At 45.7% G+C, this 25,754-nt stretch overlaps 1 protein-coding gene across 2 annotated transcripts in view; it reads left to right on the forward strand.

Annotated features, from left to right (window-relative positions):
• The window catches only part of LRBA (LPS responsive beige-like anchor protein), an 805,540-nt gene that overhangs the window by 48,657 nt on the left and 731,129 nt on the right, over positions 1-25,754 (forward strand). For both annotated transcript variants that reach the window (XM_075347936.1, XM_075347944.1), the window contains exons 10-17: positions 662-814; positions 1,128-1,296; positions 2,261-2,340; positions 11,724-11,786; positions 12,002-12,099; positions 12,196-12,288; positions 14,812-14,920; positions 16,347-16,428. In XM_075347936.1, coding sequence (XP_075204051.1) covers positions 662-814; positions 1,128-1,296; positions 2,261-2,340; positions 11,724-11,786; positions 12,002-12,099; positions 12,196-12,288; positions 14,812-14,920; positions 16,347-16,428 — 847 coding nt within the window. The remainder of the gene's footprint in view (positions 1-661; positions 815-1,127; positions 1,297-2,260; positions 2,341-11,723; positions 11,787-12,001; positions 12,100-12,195; positions 12,289-14,811; positions 14,921-16,346; positions 16,429-25,754) is intronic.

The raw sequence follows: 25,754 nt of genomic DNA on the forward strand, positions 1-25,754 counted from the left end.
AAAAAAATGAAAAGCGTATAAAAGCTTTACTTACTCTAAGAGACCATGACCTAGTGTTTTTTATAATCTATTTGTATCCGGAGTTGGGTGTCTGATGACGTTTGTAGGTTTGTTGTAACTTTTGGTGTTTCTTCTAAGGTCATGTACCCACGGGACTCTGTACCCGCGGATATATCCGCAGGTACAGCCGCAGGTTTCCCGCAGCTGATCCCCGGAATACGCAGCTATACATAGCTGCTGGATTCCAGCGAAATAGCTGTGGTAAACCTGCGGACATTCATGCGACTTAGAGGCCGGGACGTCCGCAGGTATCTCCATAGTGGAGGGCCGGGAATTCTGCAGGTACTTGCACAAGAATAATAGACGTGCAGGACATCCGCAGCATGTTCCGCAGCCGCACAGACCGCAGCATGGACACAGACACTACTCATATCCCATAGGATAACATGGGGAGTGTCTGTAGTTGCTAAAACCTGCGTGTTTATCTAAAAAATACAGATAAATCCGCAGGTTTTCCGTGGCACAATTTGCGGGTATAGAGTCCCGTGGGCACATAGCCTAAGGAAAATATTGATGTTCTGTAAATAAACCAGATGTGTTTTTAAGCCGTGTGATTTGTATTTTATTTTCATGGCTGATTTTTCTCTTTATTTCTTAACAGTCTTCCAAAACACATGTTACTAAAGCTGTTTTAGATCTGAGCCTGGCATTTTCTAAATACCTGAGCACTTTGCATAATGGGATTCCCTTACTAAAACAGTTGTGTGACCACATTTTACTCAACCCAGCAATATGGATTCATACACCTGCAAAGGTTAGTGGAAGAACACTGTCTGAGCTCTTTTGCAGACCTCGGGCTACAGGTGCTTTGTAATATCTCCCTGCTGCGACTAAAAGGGGGTTTACCAGTTCACAATCCCCCTTGTACTGCCTGCATATAACCTAATCATAATAATGGGAAGGGGCAAAAATAAAAAGGACAACCCTTAATCATTCCTATTTTCTGAATTTTTGGAATGACGGCCTAATATGAAGATCCAGACAAATGATGATTTTATATTTGAAGTGACCTTGTGTTCCTCATTTAGCACGAGTATTCTTTCTATTTTTTTTTTTTTGCATATTAGGTCCAGTTGGCACTGTATACCTATATGTCTACAGACTTCATCAGCACAGTTAACATATACAATGCCGTGCGGAGAATCGGCACCGTCCTCCTTGTGGTACATACCCTGAAATATTTCTACTGGATTGTAAATCCCCAGGACCGTAGTGGAATCATCCCTAAGGGATTGGGTATGTTGTGATTGAACAACTTGCAGTTAGATATTTACATGTTTGCCGACCTAATGGGGCTGTCTAAAAAAGGTATTCTCAAGTTGTCTCCTGAGCAGTTCAGAGTAATGCAATCTCCTTACAGTTTCTTTAATTTCTGATTTCTGGGAGGTCGGGATTTCCTTCTTGAGTGACCGCTCTTGGGAGTAGAACTGTAGTATCAGTAGAAATGTATAAGGCAAGCACAAGTTCTGCTAAAACACATTTAGAGATCAGTGGTTTGTTCTGAGTGTACACTGTTACACAGGGCATTTGAACAAGCACATAGCACCAAGCATAGAGCCATGATTAGGAGACCTACTATGAAAGCTGACTGGCAGGTGATTTATAATGGGGTCTCTACAGAAGGTGAGAGAACTGAGGAGGGAGGGAAATGAGCAGCTAACTGCTGTTTGAAATCAATGGGCTGGAGATATCTGACTGGGATGTTAAGAGTTAGCTCTTCTGCAATGTAACTACGGAGCCCTGTTGGCCAGACAATAGAGGATGGGCTCCATGGAATTGGGCTGTGCACTTTAAAAGAGAAGATCTCTCATTGCTGGAGATTGTCATCAGATAGAAAAAGCAAAACCGTTGCAAACTTGCTTGTTTTCATGCTTTCTGTCTAATTAAAGTGATTTTATAATTTTGAGAGCACTCCTTATAATTTCATAATTAGGTAAAGTTACAAAGTGCTTGTGAATACAAGCAACTTTGCAATTCACCTCTTATTAATAATCCTTTGTGTTAGATTAGATCCTACATACAGCACTCTAGCTTCTCCAGTGCTGCAGAGGCAAAGCTGACCATGGCCTCATCAGCCAGTCTTCAGGAGCGCTGTGCCCCCGGCAAAGTAGGAAACTGCGCAGGAGAAGAGCAATGTGCTTCTGAAGATGATCATTAGTGCAACCATTTAATGTGTATTTCTGTCTTTTCTGTTACCCAGAAGGACCTCGTCCTAACCAGAAGGAGGTGCTGACACTTCGAGCGTTCCTGCTTATCTTTATCAAGCAGCTGGTAATGAAGGTAATAGATGCAGCTTGTGTTTCCCAATTAAGAAACATCAACATTTTATGCATTGCCTGTTAAGGGATGTGCACATGGGGTGTATAAATGTGGATTTTTGTGGTGGGAAATCTTCATTATTGAACAGCAAGCATTTTGGATTAGATTTTCTGGAATCTTTCTCCCGTAGCTGAGGAAATCTGCAGCAGAAATTGATCGCCGAAGTGTATTTGCAGATGACTTCTGCACTTTTGTACACGACCTTCATTTGGGCCAAAATGTGTGTCAGGGCTGAAGTGTTCACAACCATGTTATGTGGAGAGATCTGCTTTATACATGCTTCTGACGTTCATCCAAATTTGTCAAGGGTTAAAATACATTTTACATTTAGCACTTTGATAGGCATTGTTATGCTAGTTCAGCATCTCATGCTTAAACCATTGGGGTAGTATTACAACCTATGGACATACTTGAATGTTTTGGGGTTTTTTTTTGCCATAGCGTCAGCTATTTATTTTGCGAAACCCCAAACAGATTTATCTGAAAACTGTTTCCTTTCAGAATCAATATTTTCTATGAAATACCATACTATAAAATGCGTCCACAATGTGGGTCATTGATTGTTTATTTTGAACACCAAAAAGTAAATTTCCTAACAAATTCATTCCAGACCATGTTGCATAAATGAGTACACACCAATAAAATTCTTGTGAGAAAAGCTAAATTATAGACTACAAAATTGTAATTAACAAGAATTTAACCACCGATTGAATGAATTGGTGTCCAGCAAACAGTTGACTGTAAAAGTGCGTTACTTAAGAAAACCGCTTCCCATGTCATGCTGTCAGCAATGGCACTACATGGAAGAGAAATGTCACAGGACCTCAGAAAAAGTATGAAAGGTATAAGAATATCTGCAAAGCTTCAAATTATCAGTCAGAATACTGTCGCAAAAGTGATACAAAAATGTATCAAGGATGGAACTGCAACTATTTTGGGGAACATCCAGTTAGATCACAGAAGTTACCACATATACAGGAACGTCTACTGATCTGAAAGGTTGAAGAAAATCAACATGCAAATTCACTGCAGTTAGCTACAGAAGTAGAAAGCCAATCCGGGGTGAGTGCTTCCACACTATAGCGTACACTGCCGAGGAATGACATCCACAAAGGAAGCCTCTCCTGAAGCTCATGTACAAAAAAAGCCCTCCCACAGCTTGCCAGGGTCTAAGCTGCAATATATGAAAACTACTTGGACCCTAAACTCTGTAGTGATAAGACCAAGATAAATGTTTTTTAGAACTGATTGCATGAAAAATGTATGACGTTGCAAAGTTAAAAGGAGAAATGCATTGCATCTAAAGTGGAAAATGGAGGTGGCAGTGTCCTTATGTGGGGCTGCATGAGTGCTCCTGGTGTTCGGGAGCTACATTTCATTGATGATATCATGAATTCACAGATTTACTGCTCTATATTGAAAGGGAAGATTCTTCATCACTCCATGTCCTTGGTAGATCTGTACTTTCCAACATGACAATGATCCAAAAGACACACATCTAAGGCTGCTGTTGAATTTCTAAAGAACAGGGTGAAAGTGGTTCAGTGGCCAAGTATGTCTCCTGATCTGAGCCCAATCAAACACCTATGGGGGATTCTGAAGAGACAACTTGAGCTTCACTCTCCATCCTGTTTCCGGGCTTTAATAGTTCTTGTAGAATGGAAAAAGATGTATTATATGTCACTAATTCATCCCATGCCTAGAAGACTTAGTGGCCTTGAAAACGCATTTCTTTAGACTAGCCTATCACCTCACTGCCCTGATCTAATCTAGTCCCTTTCTGCCCTTCATAAAATTTACTTCCAATTCTTGTCCCCTGTATCTTCTGATTCCACTCCTCTCCATGTACTTTTTTCCACTCTGTACCTGTATAAATTCTGGCTGGCAACTTGTCCACGCAGCTGGTTTTGAATCCCCTGTTTAAATTGATGGCTGGACCATATATGACAAGCTTTCACCTTTTGTGCCACACCTATTTCCTCAGACTGTAAGCTTACGAGCATGGCCTTCACACCTTTTGGTATCTGAATTCTGAATTTTGTTATGTCCTGTCTCATATTGTCTGTACATGTCCCCTCTGAATTGTAAAGCGCTGCGGAATATGTTGGCGCTATAGAAATAAAATGTATTTATTATTTATTATTACAAATCATGGGGGTCATACGAAATACTAGATGGAGTAGTTTTTGATGTCGGTTGTGTTTTTTATTTTTTTTTTTTTAACTTCGTTTTATTAACAACTTCAAACATGGTACAACTGACATTTGCCAGGTTGTGTTTATTTTTGAATCGACTAATTTGAATGCCGCTGAAGATTTTGTAATGTGTTAAATATATATTCATGTTATTTCAATCAAACTCTCGGCATAATTTGGGAAATTATTTTTGTTCAGTGAGATATTGATTAAAATTGTACTTTTCTTTGTCGCTCCATTGGGAGACCCAGACAATTGGGTGTATAGCTTCTGCCTCCGGAGGCCACACAAAGTATTACACTTTAAAAAGTGTAACCCCTCCCCTCTGCCTATACACCCTCCCGTGCATCACGGGCCCATCAGTTTTATGCTTTGTGTTGAAGGAGGCAGACACATTCACGCAAGCTCCACATTTTAGTCAGCAGCAGCTGCTGACTTTATCGGATGGAAGAAAAGAGGGCCCCAGGGCCCCCGGCATGCTCCCTTCTCTCCCCACTATGGTCGGCGGTGCTGTTAAGGTTGAGGTACCCATTGCGGGTACAAAGGCTGGAGCCACATGCCGTTATCCTTCCCCATCCCTTAGTGGCTCTGGGAGAAGTGGGATCCTAACTGGTCACCATGCACTGGGACCGGGCTCCCTCCGCAGCCCCTGAGGGAATCTGACGGACAGGAGACTGGATATCATCAGGGACAGGCCCTGCTTCTCAGAGGTACTCTGTGTCCCCTTGGGGACGGCGCATAGAGCGCCTGTGTATCGGACGCTGCAGCAGCTGCTGTGTGTTTGGTGTCGCCGGGACTACCGCGCCGACCGCGCCTGTTTGCCGGCCACGCTTCTAAATTTAGTCCCCGGCTTCTGCGGCCTAGTACCGCATATTCCCGCCCCTGGCCTGCCAGTCAGGGGTAAGGGCGGGACGCTAGACTGGACGTCAGCGGTGAGGGCTGGAGCATACTTAGTATCCTCCTCCCCCCTCACTGAGCACCGTGGGGCACCAGATTCCCGCACTTTCTGAGGCACGCCCACGGCTCCCTCCTCCTCTCAGAACGCTGGCAGCCATTGTTATCATCGCTGCTGCCGGTGGAGAACTTCAGACAGAGCTCCACAACTCTGGGAGGCCCAGGCAGGGAATCTGGTGGACACACAACCGCTGAGGGCGGTCGGTAAGCCGCACCAGTTAAGGTGCTGGCTCCCCTGGGTGCCGAAGTGTATATATATATATCCATATTGTGTATACATTTGCTCTGTTCGGCCGCATTATTTGCTGGGCTATGTACCCTCACTGATTGCTCTAAGAGGAGACAACAGCATGTCGTCTGCAAAAAGCAAGGGTGCCAAGGCACAGGCTTATTTTGCAACTTGTACCTCTTGTGCGGCTATGTTACCTGCAGGTTCCACCTCCTTGTGTGCAATGCTCGGCCCCTGTGACACTCACTCAGCCGGAGCCTCAGGCACTGGTGGGACCCTCGGCCCAGGTAGAACCACCGGCTGCCACTGTTCAGGTGGCAGGGACAGAGTTTGCAGTGTTGGCTGAGAAAATTTCTGAGTCTCTTTCACAATCCATGGCTCAGTCTATGGACAGATGGTCTGCTAAGATACTAGAAGCTTTGCAGTCCAGACCGGTAACACAGGCCCCGGGCAATGTTGAATCATTGCCCCCAGGCCCCCCTCGGTCGGCGCAGCAAACTGCTCCTGGGGTGTCTCCTAGAGGACTCCGACACGGACCGCAGTCCCAGACCGGCTAAACGGGCTCGCTGGGAACTTCCCTCGACTTCATCACACTGCTCAGGGTCTCAGCATGAGGACTCTCTGGAGGATGAAGCGGAGGTGGCAGATCAGGACTCTGATCCTGACGTTGCTCTCAATCTGGATACACCAGAAGGGGACGCCATAGTAAATGACCTTATAGCGTCCATCAACCAGGTGCTTGAACTTTCTCCTCCAACTCCAATAATAGAGGAGTCAGCTTCACAGCAGGAGAAACACCAATTTAGGTTTCCCAACTTCAGAGATGCGGTCAAGAAGCACCGAGCATTTCCGGACAAGCGCTTTACTAAGCGCCTCAATGACACACGTTACCCCTTCCCCCCTGACGTAGTTAAGGGTTGGGCTCAGTGTCCCAAGGTGGATCCTCCAGTCTCTAGACTGGCGGCTAGATCTATAGTAGCAGTGGCAGATGGTTCATCGCTCAAAGATGCCACTGACAGGCAAATAGAGCTCCTCATGAAATCCATCTATGAAGCCATAGGCGCGTCTTTTGCTCCGGCATTCGCAGCCGTATGGGCACTCCAAGCTATCTCAGCTTGCCTGTCTGAGATTAATGCAGTCACACGTGCCTCTACTCCGCAGGTTGTGTCTTTAACCTCTCAGGCGTCGGCTTTTTCGTCCTACGCCATGAACGCCGTCCTGGACTCTGCGAGCCGTACAGCGGTAGCATCCGCCAATTCAGTGGCAGTCCGCAGGGCCATGTGGCTACGCGAATGGAAGGCAGACTCTGCTTCCAAGAAGTTCTTAACCGGTTTGCCATTTTCTGGCGACCGTCTGTTTGGCGAGCAATTGGATGAAATTATTAAACAATCCAAGGGAAAGGACTCGTCCTTACCCCAGTCCAAACCAAACAGACCTCAGCAACGGAAGATACAACCGAGGTTTCGGTCCTTTCGGCCCTCAGCCAGATCTCAATTCTCCACGTCCAACAGGCCACAGAAGGGCCAGAGGAACTCTGACTCATGGCGGTCTAAGTCACGTCCTAAAAAGACCGCCGGAGGAACCGCCCCCAAGGCGGCCTCCTCATGACTTTCGGCCTCCCCAAACCGCATCCTCGGTCGGTGGCAGGCTCTCCCGCTTTTGCGACGCCTGGTTGCCACATGTCCAAGATCGATGGGTGAGAGACATTCTGTCTCACGGTTACAGGATAGAGCTCAGCTCTCGTCCTCCGACTCGTTTCTTCAGAACATCTCCGCCCCCCGAGAGAGCCGATGCTCTTTTTCAGGCGGTGAACACTCTGAAGGCAGAAGGAGTGGTGATCCCTGTTCCCCTTCAAAAGTGTGGTCGCGGTTTTTACTCCAACTTGTTTGTGGTACCAAAAAAGGACGGATCATTCCGTCCCGTTCTGGACCTCAAACTGCTCAACAGACACGTGAAAACCAGACGGTTCCGGATGGAATCTCTCCGTTCCGTCATCGCCTCGATGTCCCAAGGAGACTTCCTAGCATCAATCGACATCAGGGATGCTTATCTCCACGTGCCGATTGCACCAGAGCATCAGCGCTTCCTGCGTTTCGCCATCGGAAACGAACACCTTCAGTTCGTGGCACTGCCTTTCGGCCTGGCGACAGCCCCACGGGTCTTCACCAAGGTCATGGCAACAGTGGTAGCAGTCCTACACTCTCAGGGACACTCGGTGATCCCTTACTTAGACGATCTTCTAGTCAAGGCACCCTCCAGGGTGGCACGCCAACACAGCCTGAACACTGCTCTGGAGACTCTCCAGAGGTTCGGGTGGATCATCAATTTCCCAAAGTCAAAATTGACACCGACCCAATCGCTGACTTACCTCGGGATGGAGTTTCATACTCTCTCAGCGATAGTGAAGCTACCGCTGGACAAACAGCGTTCACTACAGACAGGGGTGCAATCTCTCCTTCGAGCCCAGTCACACCCCCTGAGGCGCCTCATGCACTTCCTAGGGAAGATGGTGGCAGCAATGGAGGCAGTTCCATTTGCGCAGTTTTATCTGCGTCCACTCCAATGGGACATTCTACGCAAATGGGACAAGAGGTCGACGTCCCTCGACAGGAACATCTCACTTTCTCGGGCAGCCAAAGCCTCTCTTCAGTGGTGGCTTCTTCCCACTTCTTTGTCGAAGGGAAAATCCTTCCTGCCCCCATCCTGGGCTGTGGTCACGACGGACGCGAGTCTGTCAGGGTGGGGAGCGGTCTTCCTCCACCACAGGGCTCAGGGAACCTGGACTCCGGCAGAGTCCTCCCTTCAGATCAATGTTCTGGAAATAAGGGCAGTGTATCTAGCCCTAAAGGCGTTCCAGCAGTGGCTGGAGGGCAGGCAGATCCGAATTCAGTCGGACAACGCCACGGCGGTGGCGTACATCAACCACCAAGGCGGCACACGCAGTCGTCAAGCCTTCCAAGAAGTTCGGCGGATCCTGCTGTGGGTGGAAGCCACAGCCTCCACCATCTCCGCAGTTCACATCCCGGGCGTAGAAAACTGGGAAGCAGACTTTCTCAGTCGCCAGGGCATGGACGCAGGGGAATGGTCTCTTCACCCGGACGTGTTTCAAGAGATCTGTTGCCGCTGGGGAACGCCGGACGTCGACCTAATGGCGTCCCGGCACAACAACAAGGTCCCGGCATTCATGGCACGGTCTCAAGATCACAGAGCTCTGGCGGCAGACGCATTAGTTCAGGATTGGTCGCAGTTTCGACTGCCTTATATCTTTCCTCCTCTGGCACTGCTGCCCAGAGTGTTACGCAAGATCAGGTCCAACTGCCGCCGCGCCATCCTCATCGCCCCAGACTGGCCGAGGAGGTCGTGGTACCCGGATCTGTGGCATCTCACAGTGGGTCAACCGTGGGCACTACCAGACCGACCAGACTTGCTGTCTCAAGGGCCTTTTTTTCCATCTGAATTCTGCGGCCCTCAACCTGACTGTGTGGCCATTGAGTCCTGGATCCTAGCGTCCTCAGGGTTATCTCAAGAGGTCATTGCCACTATGAGACAGGCCAGGAAACCGATGTCCGCCAAGATCTACCACAGGACGTGGAGGATCTTCTTATCCTGGTGCTCTGATCAGGGTTTTACTCCCTGGCCGTTTGCCTTGCCCACTTTTCTGTCTTTCCTTCAATCCGGAATGGACAAGGGTTTGTCTCTCGGCTCTCTCAAGGGACAAGTATCGGCGCTTTGTGTTTTTTCAAAAGCGTCTAGCCAGGCTTCCGCAGGTCCGCACGTTCCTGCAGGGGGTTTGCCACATAGTCCCACCTTACAAGCGTCCGCTAGAACCCTGGGATCTTAACAGGGTGCTAACGGCCCTTCAGAAACCACCTTTCGAGCCGATGAGGGATGTTTCTCTTTCACGCCTTTCGCAGAAGGTGGTCTTCCTAGTGGCAGTCACGTCACTTCGGAGAGTGTCTGAGCTAGCAGCGCTGTCATGCAAAGCCCCCTTCCTGGTGTTTCACCAGGATAAGGTGGTTCTGCGTCCGGTCCCGGAATTTCTCCCTAAGGTGGTATCCCCTTTTCATCTCAATCAGGATATCTCCTTACCTTCTTTTTGTCCTAATCCAGTTCACCAATGTGAAAAGGATTTGCACTTGTTAGATCTCGTGAGAGCACTCAGACTCTACATTTCTCGCACGGCGCCCCTGCGCCGTTCTGATGCGCTCTTTGTCCTCGTCGCTGGCCAGCGTAAGGGGTCGCAGGCTTCCAAGTCAACCCTGGCTCGGTGGATCAAGGAACCGATTCTTGAAGCCTACCGTTCGTCTGAACTTCCGGTTCCTACAGGGCTGAAAGCCCATTCTACCAGAGCCGTAGGTGCGTCCTGGGCATTGCGGCACCAGGCTACGGCTCAGCAGGTGTGTCAGGCGGCTACCTGGTCGAGTCTGCACACTTTCACAAAACACTATCAGGTGCATACCTATGCTTCGGCGGATGCCAGTCTAGGTAGGCAGATCCTTCAGGCGGCGATTGCCCACCTGTAAGAGGGGGTCGTTTTTACGGCTCTTTTAATCGAGGTATTCTTTACCCACCCAGGGACTGCTTTTGGACGTCCCAATTGTCTGGGTCTCCCAATGGAGCGACAAAGAAGAAGGGAATTTTGTTTACTTACCGTAAATTCCTTTTCTTCTAGCTCCTATTGGGAGACCCAGCACCCGCCCCTGTTCCCTTCGGGCTGTTGTTCTTTTGTGTACACATGTTGTTCATGTTGAATTGTTCTTTGGTTCATGGTTTCAGTTCTCCGAACATCCTTCGGATTGAGTTTACCTTAGACCAATTTATAAGTTTCCTCCTGCCTGCTTTGGCACCAAAACTGATGGGCCCGTGATGCACGGGAGGGTGTATAGGCAGAGGGGAGGGGTTACACTTTTGAGTGTAATACTTTGTGTGGCCTCCGGAGGCAGAAGCTATACACCCAATTGTCTGGGTCTCCCAATAGGAGCTAGAAGAAAAGGAATTTACGGTAAGTAAACAAAATTCCCTTCTTTTCATAGGGGTTGTACTCATTTACACCGTGTGTGTGTGTGTGTGTGTGTGTGTGTGTATGTATATAATATATATATATAATATGTATATATGTATATATATATGTATATATGTATATATATATATATATATATATATATATATATATATATATATATATATATATGTATATATATATATATATATATATATATATATGTATATATGTATGTATGTGTATATATGTATATATGTATGTATGTGTATATATGTATATATATGTGTATGTATGTGTATATATGTATATATATGTGTATATATATATGTATGTGTATATATGTATATATATGTGTGTATATATATGTATATGTATATATATGTGTATATATATGTGTATATATATGTATATGTGTGTATATATATATATATGTATATATATATATATATATATATATATATATATATATATATATATATATATATATATATATATATATATATATATATATATATATATGTGTGTATATATATGTATGTATATATATATATATATATAATTAGTATGTGTGTGATAGATAGATATATTTGGGCACCAATCCATGCTTTTTCTGTACATGTATATTTCCAAAGTGGAACTAAATTGTTTGACTATTTTATCACAGTGCATTAAGTTATTTATTTTTTTTAACTTTTGTGTGTTCATAACAATTTTTTCATTATGGATGATTGGTTATTGATGGAGGAGAGTGATGCTGTCATACTAATCCAGTTATATAGGTGCCACAGAGTATCCACTTTGTAGATGTGTGGTTGTTCATATGTAAATATGTGCACTGTTTGCGTGAAATTGGCTTATTATTTAATTGGAAGTATTATTTATCAGGGGAACCTAATTTTGTATTCTACTTTGAACCTATACGTGTCATTCTATAGACTTTTAATTCATTTTTGCTATTTTATAGGATTATGGGGTCAAAGAAGATGAATTGCAGGCCATTCTCAACTACCTTCTGACAATCCATGAGGTAAGGAAACTGTAAATATAATAGTACAACTTCTTGGTGTGCAGTTTGGCCACTAGGTGGCATTGCTTATGGGGTTTCAATTTCTGTAGTCATCTGGGCAGTCATGTGACTTACATTTACAACACAATCGTACCATTAACGTTGTACAAGAGATTATAACGGAAAGTGTCACCACTGTACGTCTTTACTTTTCTCATTTGATCCACTCTACCTAGGACGACAACTTGATGGACGTCCTGCAGTTACTTGTTGCGCTGATGTCAGAGCACCCGAGCTCAATGATTCCAGCTTTCGATCAAAGGAATGGTTTGAGGTGCAATAAAATACTTGCGTTTTAGTGTTTTAATTTTCTGAGAATCATATTTAGAGAGAGAGTTACAGATTTGTTTTTTCCTCCCAAATACTAAAGGGTCATATTTAAACTCCTGGCATCCAAAAGTGAAGGAATCCGAGTCCAGGGATTAAAAGTCCTGGGATATTTTTTGAAGCACTTGTCACCCAAGTAAGTGAGACCATTACGACAATGTTTTGTAGTAACACTTATAACAAGGATTAATTGATCAGTATTTTGATGTCAATCATAAGCCGGTTATTGTATATATTGTGTCGTTCATGTAAATGCCAAAATCTGCAACTTTACTTATTTTTTTTAAGTAAATAGAAGTTATAGGAAGTGTATTATTGGCACAGACCACATGCTGTGGATTGTCCCCTATTAAAGGGGCTTTCCCACTAAAATTGATTTTAATCAATCGATCTTGGAATAATAAGAAGTTCCACAATTGGATGTGTTTAAAAATGTTCCTGTGCTGAGATATTCTTATACATGTGTGACTGCTATGTACTGTGTAATGGCCGTGTCTGACCGTACAGGGACCTGGTCTGATCATACCACATCTCCTGGGCCGGGGAGGAAGTGAAAAAAAAAAAGTATACAGACATTACAGCACTGGATTGCAAATGTATTCTTTGTAAGGTAAAACATAAAAAAAATAGGCATCTAAATGTTTAACTTCTCAAAAAGAATCAGCTGGCATCCCATAGTGTAAGGTCTTTTTACACTTTTACTTCCTCTGCTGTCCAGGAGATGTGGTATGATCAGACCAGGTCCCTGTACGGTCAGACACGGCCATTACACAGCACATAGCAGGGACACATATATAAGATTATCTCACCACAGGGACATATTTTTTTTTTTTTTAAATACATCCAATTGTGAAAATGTATTATTCCAAGACCTATTGATTAATATGAACTTCGATTATCTCATCCAATAGTTGTGGTGGGAAGGGTATAATGACCTGTGGCAAGACTATCACATAAATCCATACTTGTTACATGTTTAGTCTTAAGTTGCAGATCACTTTGCAGTTATAGACTTGATTGTAACTCAGACACAATGTGGACTTGCATGTAGGGATGAACAAACCGGAACTGTAAAGTTCAGGGTTTGCATCGGACATCGGGTGTCTGCGGCTCAAACTCGAACCCTGACTTTTTTTTTTCTTTCTTTTGTAAAGTCCGGGTCCGTGTTTGGTGTTCAGGTACTGTTTGTATGTTAATAAGATGACTATGTGGTTGTGAAAAATAAGGATTAAAAATGACTTGGGCTCCCAACTTATTTTTGTTAACCAGCACTGGTAAAACAAATAGCTGTGGGCTGCAACCCTCAGCTGTCAGCTTTACCTTAGCTGGTTATCAAAAATAGAGGGGATCACACGTTATTTTTTTTAAAATGTATTTTAATTTTAAATAAATAATTTAAACATACGGCCTGGGCTCAGCTCTATTTTTAATAACCAGCCCAAGGGTGCAGCTGACAACGGAGGGCAAGTATTATCAGGGTGAGAAGAGCCATGGTTATTTGGCCAATCATATCAACAGGGAAGAGCAATGATGTCATTGTAATGCTGCTGTCAGAGGTTGAAGTTCTTTTTCAGAATATCTTTTTTGGGGAAAAAAAAAAAAGTAAAAATCCTCATATGAACATCTAAGTGGATTTCCAATAGAAATTAATTGTAAGAGTTTAGCAAAAGTATTTCTTGAAGTAGGTTTTCGAGGAGAATTCTGGAGAGGATCTGCTTAAAAAAAAAAAAAATATATATATATATATATATATATATATATATATATATATATATATATATATATATATATATATATATATATATATATATATATATATATATATATATATATATATATATATATATATATATAAAATATATAAAATATAATATAATATATATATATATATATATATATATATAATAAAATATATATATATTTTATATATATATATATATATATATATATTTTATATATATATATATATATATATATATATTTTATATATATATATATATATATTTATTTTATATATATATATATATATATATATATTTTATATATATATATATATATATATATATATTTTATATATATATATATATTTTATATATTTTATATATAATCTCTATCTATCCTCCTCTTGTGTGCACGTTGCTTTACAGGCAGATGCCAGCTATGTGACCAAGCTGACATCTGCTGGGTATCAACCAAGGTCCGCTCCCGAGCCTTCTTCATACATTCCTAAGGGATCTATGATGATGTACTGTACATCATTGGTCACTAATGAGTTAAATGAAAATTCATATTAATTAATGAGTTAATGGGAAAAACACTCCCTAATATCTGCCATCTTGCTACACTGACCAGAAAATATTTCCGGGTGGGTGCCTGTGAAAGAAATTGGCAAATCCCTTTAATTAGCAAATCGCGCTAGTTTTGTCTACACTGACAGAAAAGTGTCATAGATTGATGATGGGACAGGTGCCAGTTAGGATGGTGTAGGATGTCTTCATGTCATAAAAATAGGCTTAAATATGGCACAGTGTGGCAAAGGCCAAAGTTTAATACAAGTGGCTGTCCTAACGCAATTCTTTCATTAGCAAATTTTATATCTGACCAGTTTAAGATGCTTGTATATCAGATTATGTTCATTTTTGCTCTTTTTTTGCTACAGGAGGAAGCTGGAGGTTATGCAGGGCCATGGACTGTTCTCATTGTTGTCTGAGAGGCTAATGCTAGAGGCAAAAACAATCAGCGTTACAACTTACAATGTTTTGTTTGAGGTAATGTAAAAATAATTTTTCCTTAACATGCCCTTACCCCTGGCTGGGACGCCTGCGGTTCCTTCCAATACCTTATGTATATTTTTTCAATGGGGAATAATAAATAGAAAAAAATGAGTAAAATCCAGCTCTATAAAAGTTCACAAATGTATTAGAACAAGCACGAAATCTGTACATGGCGCGATAAAAAGCAACGCGTTTCGCACGTGAGTTTTTTATCAACTTTGAAAAAGAACTCTCATTCGAAACGCGTATTTTTATCGCACCATGTACAATTTTTAGTGCTTGTTCTAATACATTTAGCAATTTTTATGATGCTGGCATTTTTTTCCTTTTTTTTCGTTTTTTGGGGGGTTTTTTGCCATGTGATTCCAGCACACCGGAAGCTGAAAATATGTGAGCTGGTCATCTTGCTTTATTGTGAGAGATAAATAGACTCAAGCATGTTGAAATTTAACCGCCCTGATCCTTCTTTCTCCACATATGTTGGGTTATGGTTGGGCCCAGTGTAGGACTGGCTACCGGAAGAACTGCAGTAATACCAGTCCTGGCCGCAGTTACCTGCACTGAAATCCGGAGCTCTCACCTGAGCTCCGGAGTGGAGCCTGGACTGGCCCCGGTGTTGCAGGATTGAACTGTGAGCGCCGACTATCACAGTTCAGTCCATGACAGCTGCAGACTGGCCGGGCTGGACTCCGCAGCTCAGGTGACAGCTCCGGGGTTCAATGCAGGTAACATCAGCCAGGACTGGTATTACTGGCGGATACTGGTAATACCAGTCCTGGCTGCAGTTACCTGCATTCAGCTGCGAACAGGCCGGGTTGCACTCCGGAGCTCAGCGTAGGTAACCGCGGCCAAAACTGGTATTACTGCAGTTCCTCCGGTAGCCAGTCCGACGCTGGTCGGGCCACCTTCATACGCTTTAGATGGCTTGCAGTCCCTCAAATGCAGTGGGTTTGGCTGACCTGCATCTAATCAGCAAGGGAATCTTAGTCTTCATATGAAACAAAATGTATAGATTACAATGGTACCATCTGAGTAACAAATGTTGACTTAAAGGGGTATTCTCATCTCAAAGATCCTATCCCAATATATCTTAGGTGTATTAATAATAATATTCGCAAATACTTCAAATTAAAAATGTAGTATAGTTCTCCTGATAAGCCATGTCCATTACCTCATGTGTAGGGAAATTTCGTTTGAGTATCCATGGTTACGAACAGGAGCAACTGTCTGTCATCATATGAGTAGACGTAGCCATGGTTACCTAAGCTGCAATGCCCTGCGCATGAGGTACGAGACATGGCTATCAGGAGAACTATACTACATGTCTAAGTGTAGGTATGTACTAATATTATTACACCTACTACATAGTGGGAAATTATCTTGGAGATGGGAATAACCCTTTTAATTTTTTGTTTTTCAGATTCTCATTGAACAAATTAGCACACAAGTGATTCATAAGCAACACCCGGACCCAGACTCCTCAGTCAAGATCCAAAATCCCTGTAAGTATATATATGAAAAAAAGTGGTCTTTGTGTGTGTGTAATGAAAACTGATGACGCGCTTCTTAGTTGTTTGGGCACAGCCATGAATGCTGACTGTGAGTGAAGGTTTATACCTGAACCTCTTACTGCACGCTTATTTTGGGGGGTGTTTTTCCAAGTATTTAAAGAAGTCGAACACTGCTTTAAAGAAGGTGATTAATTTTATTATAATAATTCAATAATTATAGAAAATAGGAAATAGTGTGATATTGCGTACACTTTTGCATATTATCAATCACAAAGGTAAAGTACTTACATTGTACACTACATAAAAATAAACTTCACCAGGAGTGACACACATCATCTGTTCGGGAACATCAGCTGTGAGAAGCAAAACAGCGACGTCAGAAAAATTCCTGGGATCCACACTGGGGTGTCATGGGTGTCCCCTTTTAGTCCACAGGTTAACAGGCCTCTGACTTTGCTGAAATCTTCACCAGTTTATATCTTTTTTTGAAAACAAATGCTTGCATAACCAAGTGTTACACAAACTCTAACAGGTTCTATTTGTCCAATATAGTATCCCTCTTCTGAGTGGTCAAATCTGTAGATGTCAATCTACACCGGACAAATACGTCACTGATTGAGACATGCCCAAGGCTCCTGGTACCAGATGTTTTACTTTACTATAAACATGTGCATTCTCACTAAACATTGATAAGAGCTTTGACGCCAGGAGTTTGGGAAAATTACAGAACAGCAAGTTGAAATAAACTAAACTGTTACTGTCTAATATCTTAAAGGGTTCCTTAAAGACAGACTACTAATATGGATTCCTGATAGCCACTAAGATTCTAGCACTACATTCCACCCTTGGCCATCTGGAAACCATATTGGTCGTCTGTCTTTAAGAAAACCTTTAAGATATCAACTAAACTGCTACTGTCTAATATCAGCTTGTTCTTCTGTAACTTTTGTTCTTCTGTAATTTTCCCAAACACCAATAGTCATAGCTCTTTCATCAAAGTTTAGTGAGAATGTACATGTTAACTAACATGATACTTTGATATTTATCATCCGATGTATTAATCCAAATAAATCTACCTTTTTCTTAATATTTAAAAACTTTGGCCTGGACGCAGATCTCACTGAGACTCTGCCTTTAAGAAAAAGTGGGTTTTACTAGTGGGATATATAATGGCTGCTGTTTGACCTCACTGCAGATCTGTGTGTGCATATTACTAACACAGTACAGCAGAGCTAAATTTTGGCCTTATTACAAACACATCTGCAGTTGTCCTCTCACACTGCGGTCTGCTCTACAGAGTTGTGCATTATTACAAATAACATTATTTCAGCCTTCCCGTCACAGGCATCCAATGTGGGGGTAGGGGCAGTGCAGGTGAGCTGACAGCAAAATGTGTTGGTAATGAGACAAAGTTTAGATCTACTGTACTATTAGATGTGATCAGTATTATAGTTTAGGGTCCCGCCAGTGTTGCCTTTCCCCACGTCTAGGTATAGTGCCATATCTGATGTTGGGTGCTGGTGAATAAGGAGATATCTCTTAAACATATCAGTGTTTACATATACTAGCATTTGTAGGATCATATATAGCACCTTTCCACATTATAATTATTTCAGCTGATGCAGGCCATAGCTGATAAGGTAGCTTCTCTCATCCCTTTTTCTTAGGCCTCTTTCACACGGACGTGTCAAAGGTGCGTATTGCCCTCTGTGTGCCGTGTTTATGGCACACGTGTGTTATCACGGATAACACACAGAGAACACACGGAGAACGGGAACTTTCTGCTCACCTGTCCCTGGCGTTGCTGTCCGTGGTGCTGATCTTTGGTGTACGGTCCTGCCGACTCCCTGCTACTGTTGCTTCCGGGCTGCACTGGAGTGAATATGCGATGAGCATAATGAGCGGGGTCGGAAGCAAGTGACAGCAGCAGCAGAGACAGGAGGGCAGGAGAAGGTGAGTATAGAAATTCTTTCTTTATCGTTCCTATGGGAGACCCAGACATTGGGTGTATAGCTTCTGCCTCCGGAGGACACACAAAGTACTACAATCAAAAGTGTAGCTCCTCCCTCTGAGCTTATACACCCCCTGGAGAACCAGATCTAGCCAGTTTATCGCTTTGTGTTCAGGAGGCATACATCCACACATGCATTCTCATCTGATTTTTTATTTTTGGAAAGAGTTTAAAGAAAAGCGGGTCCAAGCCTGGACCCCCGGCATGTCCCTTCTCACCCCACTGTGTCGGCGGTGCTGTTAAGGTTGATTCCAAGGCTGGAGCCTTACATGCCGTGCTCCTTCACCATCCCTCCTGGGCTCTGGCTTGAAGTGGGAGCCAGCACGGTTCTCCATGCTTGGCAGGAGACCGGTCTCCATCCGCAGCCCTTCAGGATCCTGCTGGACCGGAGCACCCATCCCCAGGGACTTGGAACCCTGCGTCTCAGCAAGCTAAGTACCTGAGACATTTATATATTGGGGGTCCCTGTACTTTATTGTGGTGGGAGAGTGTGCTGAGTGATTTTTATGACATTTCCGGCGGGTTCTCTGGCTGTCGCCTGAGAACCGCGCCGATGGTGCCTGCGCGCCGGCCGCACCGCTCAAATTTAGGCCCCGGCTTCGCCGGAGGCCTACTTTCGGTTTCACTGCCCTCGCATGTCATTCATGCAGAGGGACAGCGTGGCTCCGCCCAGCGGCCGTTCTGCACAGGGGAGGGACACTCCTCACTGGGTACATGTCTCCTCCCCTGTAAGTCTCTATGGCCCTCCAGATCCCGCTCTCAGAGTAGGTCCCGCCCCCTCCCTTCGCTCCGGCGCCATTTTCTCAGCGTTTTCTCTGCGATCAGCACTGGCTGCAGCATCCCTGCTGAGGTGCTTGGGGGTCCGGGCTTCGGGATCTGGAGGGCACACAACACCGCTCCAGCGGTCTGGTAAGCCACAACCTCTGGTTGTGGACCTCTGTATATACTCTCTGGGGGTCATTCTGGCAGAGCCCCCACTCCAGCAGCATGTCTCACACGAGGAGCAAGGCTCCAAAGCTGTATTCAGTGTGCACTGCATGTAAGCTCCTACTGCCTGAACCGAACACCTATCCACATTGTGATGCCTGCTCTAACCTGATGATGCCTCAGCCTGGAATCGCACCCCCAGTGGTCTCTCCGGCTGCTCCGGCTCCTGTGGCTGAACCCCCGGCTTGGGTAGAATCCTTATCTAGGTCTATCTCCCAGTCTTTTGCCGACTCCATGGGACAGCTGTCCAGGACTTTGCTGAACATGCATCAGCCCCCTTCACAGGGTGCCTCTGCTGCTAGGGCTCTCTCAGCGGAGCTCACAGAGGATTCCTCATCTGGTCCCAGACCCCGTCCTCCTAAGAAGAGACGCAGGGCTCCCTCTCCTTCCACGTCCCGCGGCTCTGTTTCAGAACCTGACTCGCGGGACGAGGAGGATGCCTTTACAGGGGGCTCGGAGGCTAACTCCATGTGCCCCATTGATCTGTCTGAAAGTGGCTCAGATGTTAGTGATTTGATTGCGTCCATTAATTCTGTACTGGATCTCAATCCGCCAGTATCAGAGGAGCAACCCTCTCTGGCAGAAAAGCACCAGTTTACCTCGCCTAAGAGGACAAAGAGTGTGTTCTTTAACCACTCCAGTTTTCAGGCCGCTGTGACCAAACCTAGGGCCTGTCCTGACAAACGCTTCCCAAAGCGTAGTTCTGATGACTGTTTTCCCTTTCCACCCGAGGTGGTTAAGGAGTGGGCTCATTCACCAAAGGTAGACCCCCCGGTGTCTAGACTCTCAGCCCGGACCGTTGTATCAGTGGCTGATGGCACCTCTCTTAAGGATTCCACTGACCGCCAGGCTGACCTTCTGGCCAAATCTGTATATGAGGCGGCAGGGGCCTCGTTCTCCCCAACTTTTGCAGCAGTGTGGGCTCTCAAAGCCATCTCTGCTTCTCTGGAGGAGATGCATTCCCTCACCAGGGAATCTATGCCCGAAATGGTTACCTTAACTTCCCAAGCTTCAGCTTTTTCATCCTTTGCCATGTCTGCCATGCTGGAGGCTTCTCACCGCACTGCGGTGGCTTCGGCTAATTCCCTCGCTATCCGCAGGATCTTGTGGCTTCGAGAGTGGAAGGCAGATGCTTCCTCAAAGAAGTTCCTTGCTGGACTCCCTTTTGCTGGGTCCAGGCTGTTCGGTGAACAGCTGGATGAAATTATTAAGGAGGCTACTGGCGGGAAGAGTACTTCCATGCCACAAACCAAAACCAGGAAACCTGTCCAGGGTAGGAATCAGTCGAGGTTTCGTTCCTTTCGTTCCTCCAACTGGTCGTCCTCTAAGCCCTCGGCCTCGTCCACTAACTCAGCCAAGGACCAAAAATCCAACTGGCGCACAAAAGCGCGTCCACAGAAGACCGCAGGAGCTGCTGCCACTAAGGCAGCCTCCTCTTGACTATCTGTCCGCGCCAGCAACGTCCTTAGTCGGTGGCAGGCTCTCCCACTTTGGCGACGTGTGGTTTCAACATGTCTCCGATCAGTGGGTGCGGGATATCATCTCCCACGGCTACAGGATAGAATTCTCCAGCCCGCCAAACAGATTTTTTCTGTCAACTCCCCCCTGCTCCAAGGCCGCCGCCTTCTCTCAGGCCGTGGCATCCTTGCAGGCCAACGGGGTAATTGTACCGGTTCCCGCCCGGGAACGGTTCAGAGGTTTCTACTCAAATCTCTTCCTAGTCCCCAAAAAGGACGGTTCCTTCCGGCCCATCCTGGATCTCAAGCTTCTCAACAAGCATGTTCAGGTGCGGCATTTTCGCATGGAGTCTCTGCAGTCAGTCATTGCCTCAATGACCCAAGGGGATTTCCTGGCATCCATCGACATCAGAGATGCCTATCTGCATGTGCCAATTGCAGTTTCACACCAGCGTTGGCTACGTTTTGCAATCGGAGAGGAACATTTCCAATTCGTGGCTCTCCCCTTCGGGTTAGCCACGGCCCCTCGAGTATTCACCAAGTTCATGGCAGCAGTGGTTGCGGTTCTGCACCTCCAGGGGTTGGCAGTGATTCCTTACCTGGACGACCTTCTAGTCAAGGCTTCATCCAGCACAGACTGTCAGCGGAGTGTCTCGCTCACTCTCGCCACTCTAGCCCAATTCGGGTGGCTTGTCAATCTGCCCAAATCCACTCTGACTCCGACCCAGAGGCTCACGTACCTAGGGATGCAGTTCGAGACTTTGCCGGCACTTGTGAAGTTGCCCTTAATCAAACAGCAGTCCCTCCAACTGGCGGTGCGCTCTCTGCTGAGGCCCCGCCGTTATTCCATCAGGCACCTGATGCAGGTGCTGGGTCAGATGGTGGCGTCAATGGAGGCTGTTCCCTTTGCCCAGTTCCATCTGCGGCCACTGCAGCTGGACATTCTCCGCTGTTGGGACAAGCGGCCTTCCTCCTTGCACAGGTTAGTGGCTCTGTCGCCACAGACCAGGAGCTCTCTTCAGTGGTGGCTTCGGCCCCTCTCTCTGTCTCAGGGGCGCTCCTTCCTGGCCCCGTCCTGGGTGATCCTCACCACGGATGCCAGCCTATCCGGCTGGGGAGCAGTATGTCTCCACCACCGAGCGCAGGGCACTTGGACTCCGTCCGAGTCAGCCCTCTCGATCAATGTGCTGGAAACCAGAGCCGTGCTTCTGGCTCTCCTAGCTTTTCACCACCTATTGGCGGGCAAGCACATCCGAGTCCAGTCAGACAACGCGACAGCGGTTGCCTACATCAATCACCAAGGCGGGACACGCAGCCGCCTGGCAATGTTGGAGGTACAACGCATCCTTCAATGGACGGAGGACTCCAAGTCCACCATATCCGCAGTCCACATCCCAGGCGTGGAAAACTGGGAAGCAGATTATCTCAGCCGTCAAACCGTGGACAGTGGCGAGTGGTCCCTGCATCCGGCAGTGTTTCAGTCAATCTGCCGCAAGTGGGGCACTCCGGAAGTGGACCTAATGGCATCCCGTCACAACAACAAGGTTCCGGTTTACGTGGCTCGCTCCCACGATCCTCAGGCCTTCGCCGCGGACGCTCTGGTTCAAGACTGGTCCCAGTTTCGTCTGTCCTACGTGTTTCACCCTCTAGCTCTCTTGCCCAGAGTTCTGCGCAAGATGAGAATGGAGGGCCGTCGAGTCATCCTCATTGCTCCGGACTGGCCCAGGCGAGCTTGGTACCCAGACCTGCTCCATCTGTCCGTAGAGGTGCCGTGGCATCTTCCGGACCGTCCAGACCTTCTCTCACAAGGTCCGTTTTTCCGACAGAATTCTGCGGCTCTCAGATTGACGGCGTGGCTCTTGAGTCCTGGATCTTGACGGCTTCTGGTAATCCCCCCTGAGGTCATCTCCACTATGACTCGGGCCCGGAAGTCTTCCTCTGCCAAGATCTATCACAGGACTTGGAAAATTTTCCTGTCCTGGTGTCGCTCTTCTGGCCATCCTCCTTTGCCTTTTTCCTTGCCGACCCTTCTGTCCTTTCTACAGTCCGGTCTGCAGCTGGGACTGTCCCTCAACTCTCTTAAGGGACAAGTCTCGGCTCTGTCAGTGCTGTTCCAGCGGCGTATCGCCCGGCTGGCTCAGGTCCGCACCTTCTTGCAGGGCGCGTCTCACATCATTTCGCCTTACCGGCGGCCCTTGGATCCCTGGGACCTCAATTTGGTTCTCACGGTTTTGCAGAAAACCCCCCTTTGAGCCTCTTAGGGAGGTTTCTTTGTTTCATCTTTCACAGAAAGTGGTCTTTCTAGTGGCCATAACTTCCCTCAGGAGAGTCTCTGATTTGGCTGCGCTCTCTTCAGAGTCACCTTTTTTGGTTTTTCATCAAGACAAGGTGGTTCTCCGTCCAACTCCGGACTTTCTCCCTAAGGTGGTTTCTCCTTTCCACCTTAAGCAGGACATTACCCTACCTTCCTTTTGTCCGGCTCCTGTTTATCGCTTTGAGAAAGCGTTGCATACTCTGGATCTGGTGCGGGCGCTCCGGATCTATGTGTCTCGCACCGCTGCTCTTAGGCGGTGCACCTCTCTTTTTGTGCTAACCACAGGTTGGCGTAAGGGCCTCTCTGCTTCTAAGCCGACCTTAGCCCATTGGATTAGGTCGACCATTTCGGATGCCTACCAGTGTTCTCAGGTGCCTCCCCCGCTGGGGATCAAGGCACACTCGACCAGAGCTGTCGGTGCCTCTTGGGCTTTCAGGCACTAGGCTACGGCTCAGCAAGTCTGTCAGGCTGCCACTTGGACTAGCCTGCATACCTTTTCAAAGCACTACCAAGTGCATGCTCATGCTTCGGCAGATGCGAGCTTGGGCAGACGCATCCTTCAGGCGGCTGTCGCCTATTTGTGAAGTTAGGCTCCGCCTACTTCTCAGTTTTTCTGTTTATTCCCACCCATGGACTGCTTTGAGACGTCCCAATGTCTGGGTCTCCCATAGGAACGATAAAGAAAAAGAGTATTTTGTTTACTTACCGTAAATTCTTTTTCTTATAGTTCCGTATTGGGAGACCCAGCACCCTCCCTGTTGCCTGTTGGCAGTTTCTTGTTCCGCGTGTTATCACCGGCTGTTGTCGTGGACAGAGTCTCCGGTTGTTCCGGTTCTTGCTCTGTTTTTACTTGTGGGTGGCTATTCTCCTTCAGCTTTTGCACTAAACTGGCTAGATCTGGTTCTCCAGGGGGTGTATAAGCTCAGAGGGAGGAGCTACACTTTTGAGTGTAGTACTTTGTGTGTCCTCCGGAGGCAGAAGCTATACACCCAATGTCTGGGTCTCCCAATATGGAACTATAAGAAAAAGAATTTACGAAAGTAAACAAAATTCTCTTTTTTTTATTTCACAGATATGTGTGTTTTATCCGGTGCGTGTCACATGAATCACATCCGTGCAGTTCGGGTGACACCCATGATGCCGTAGAAAAACGGACATGTCTACGTGTGGAGTACACGGACACACGTATGCTTCACACGGACACACGGTCCATGGCAAAACACGCATGTGAGCTCAGACCCATGGATTTTAATAAGTCTACGTGTGCCTGTGTCTCCGGCACGTGAGGAAACTGACCAAACACGTACCGGAGACACGGACGTGTGATGGAAGCCTTAGTCTGATAAATGATAGGAAAGGAAAGATATCTATGTTGTTCCTGGAAACCTGTATCCCCCCAGTCGTGAAATTGAGTTTCCCACTTAAGTGGCAGTAGGGGGACTTATTTAGAGGTGGCCAACAAAAATATTGGAAAGTCATAGGGTTCATGCTAGTTTACCTTTAGGCCAGAGAAGAGACCAAAGTTATCTTCCAGCCCTAAATCATGGTGCTTCATTCTCAGGGTTGATAGTTCTCTTGGAGGTGGGACCCACACCAATGAAGAGATTTTCTGTGATGAGCAAACCTTTATCAGGGTCCTTCATAACCCCATTGTTGTTTCTTATGGCTTTTAAACCACATATCTTTTTATACTCTTCACCTCCCATACTAAGGAAGGAAACTAAACAGTGGGTCTTTCCAAACTTTGAGGAAGATCACGACAGTCAGAGTCACTAATAAACAATTGAAGTCCTGTTTGCGGTCTTTGTGCTCTGTAGATGTGGCTTGGCTTGCTTCCTTCCTTGGTGAATCTGTATTGTTGACAGAGTTGATTCTATGAAGCAATAAGATAATGAATGAGGCCAACATAGTCTTGGAAATTCTCTATAGACAGAAGACTCGGATTTTACACACTCTTCCGTACTGTTGGCTGTCACGCATCTTAGTTCCCAATTCTAAGGCTCTGGGATTATGCATTGGCGAGATTTATTAGGCTGCAAGTTTGTGATGGAAATGATTAATCCTCTGACTCTTTTTATCCTGCGTTTTCCTTGGCAATATTCTCGTGTTCACAGGTTTTAGCGGAGTGTTTGGAATGAATCAGCATGTTATGTGGCAGAAATTTTCTGTGGGGTTTTATTTTCTTTTAATCTTGACTCCTCTCATATAGAAAGCATCTGTCTGATAGACTGACAACTCCACTCCGTGAGCTGGGACAATATCCGTGATTGACTGCGTGCCGGGTGCCTGCTATTCGTCTTGTTGAGTTTTGATAGTTACAAAAAGATGCAAATATTGACCTAGTGCTCCGCCATTCAATGTCTGTGCAGCATGAATAATACGAAGTCAGGTTTTCCTCCCATGTCTGCTGGTTGCAGGCAATTCTTTATCATTGTGACACTTTATTTTCTGAAGAAATTTTATTTCTAAATATTAATTTTTTGGGGTTAACCGTATTTTTTATGATTTACATGTATATAGGAATGCATTGCATTGTTGCCAATCGTCC

Source organism: Anomaloglossus baeobatrachus, chromosome 1 (assembly GCF_048569485.1).
Source record: "Anomaloglossus baeobatrachus isolate aAnoBae1 chromosome 1, aAnoBae1.hap1, whole genome shotgun sequence".
Classification (NCBI taxonomy): domain Eukaryota; kingdom Metazoa; phylum Chordata; class Amphibia; order Anura; family Aromobatidae; genus Anomaloglossus; species Anomaloglossus baeobatrachus.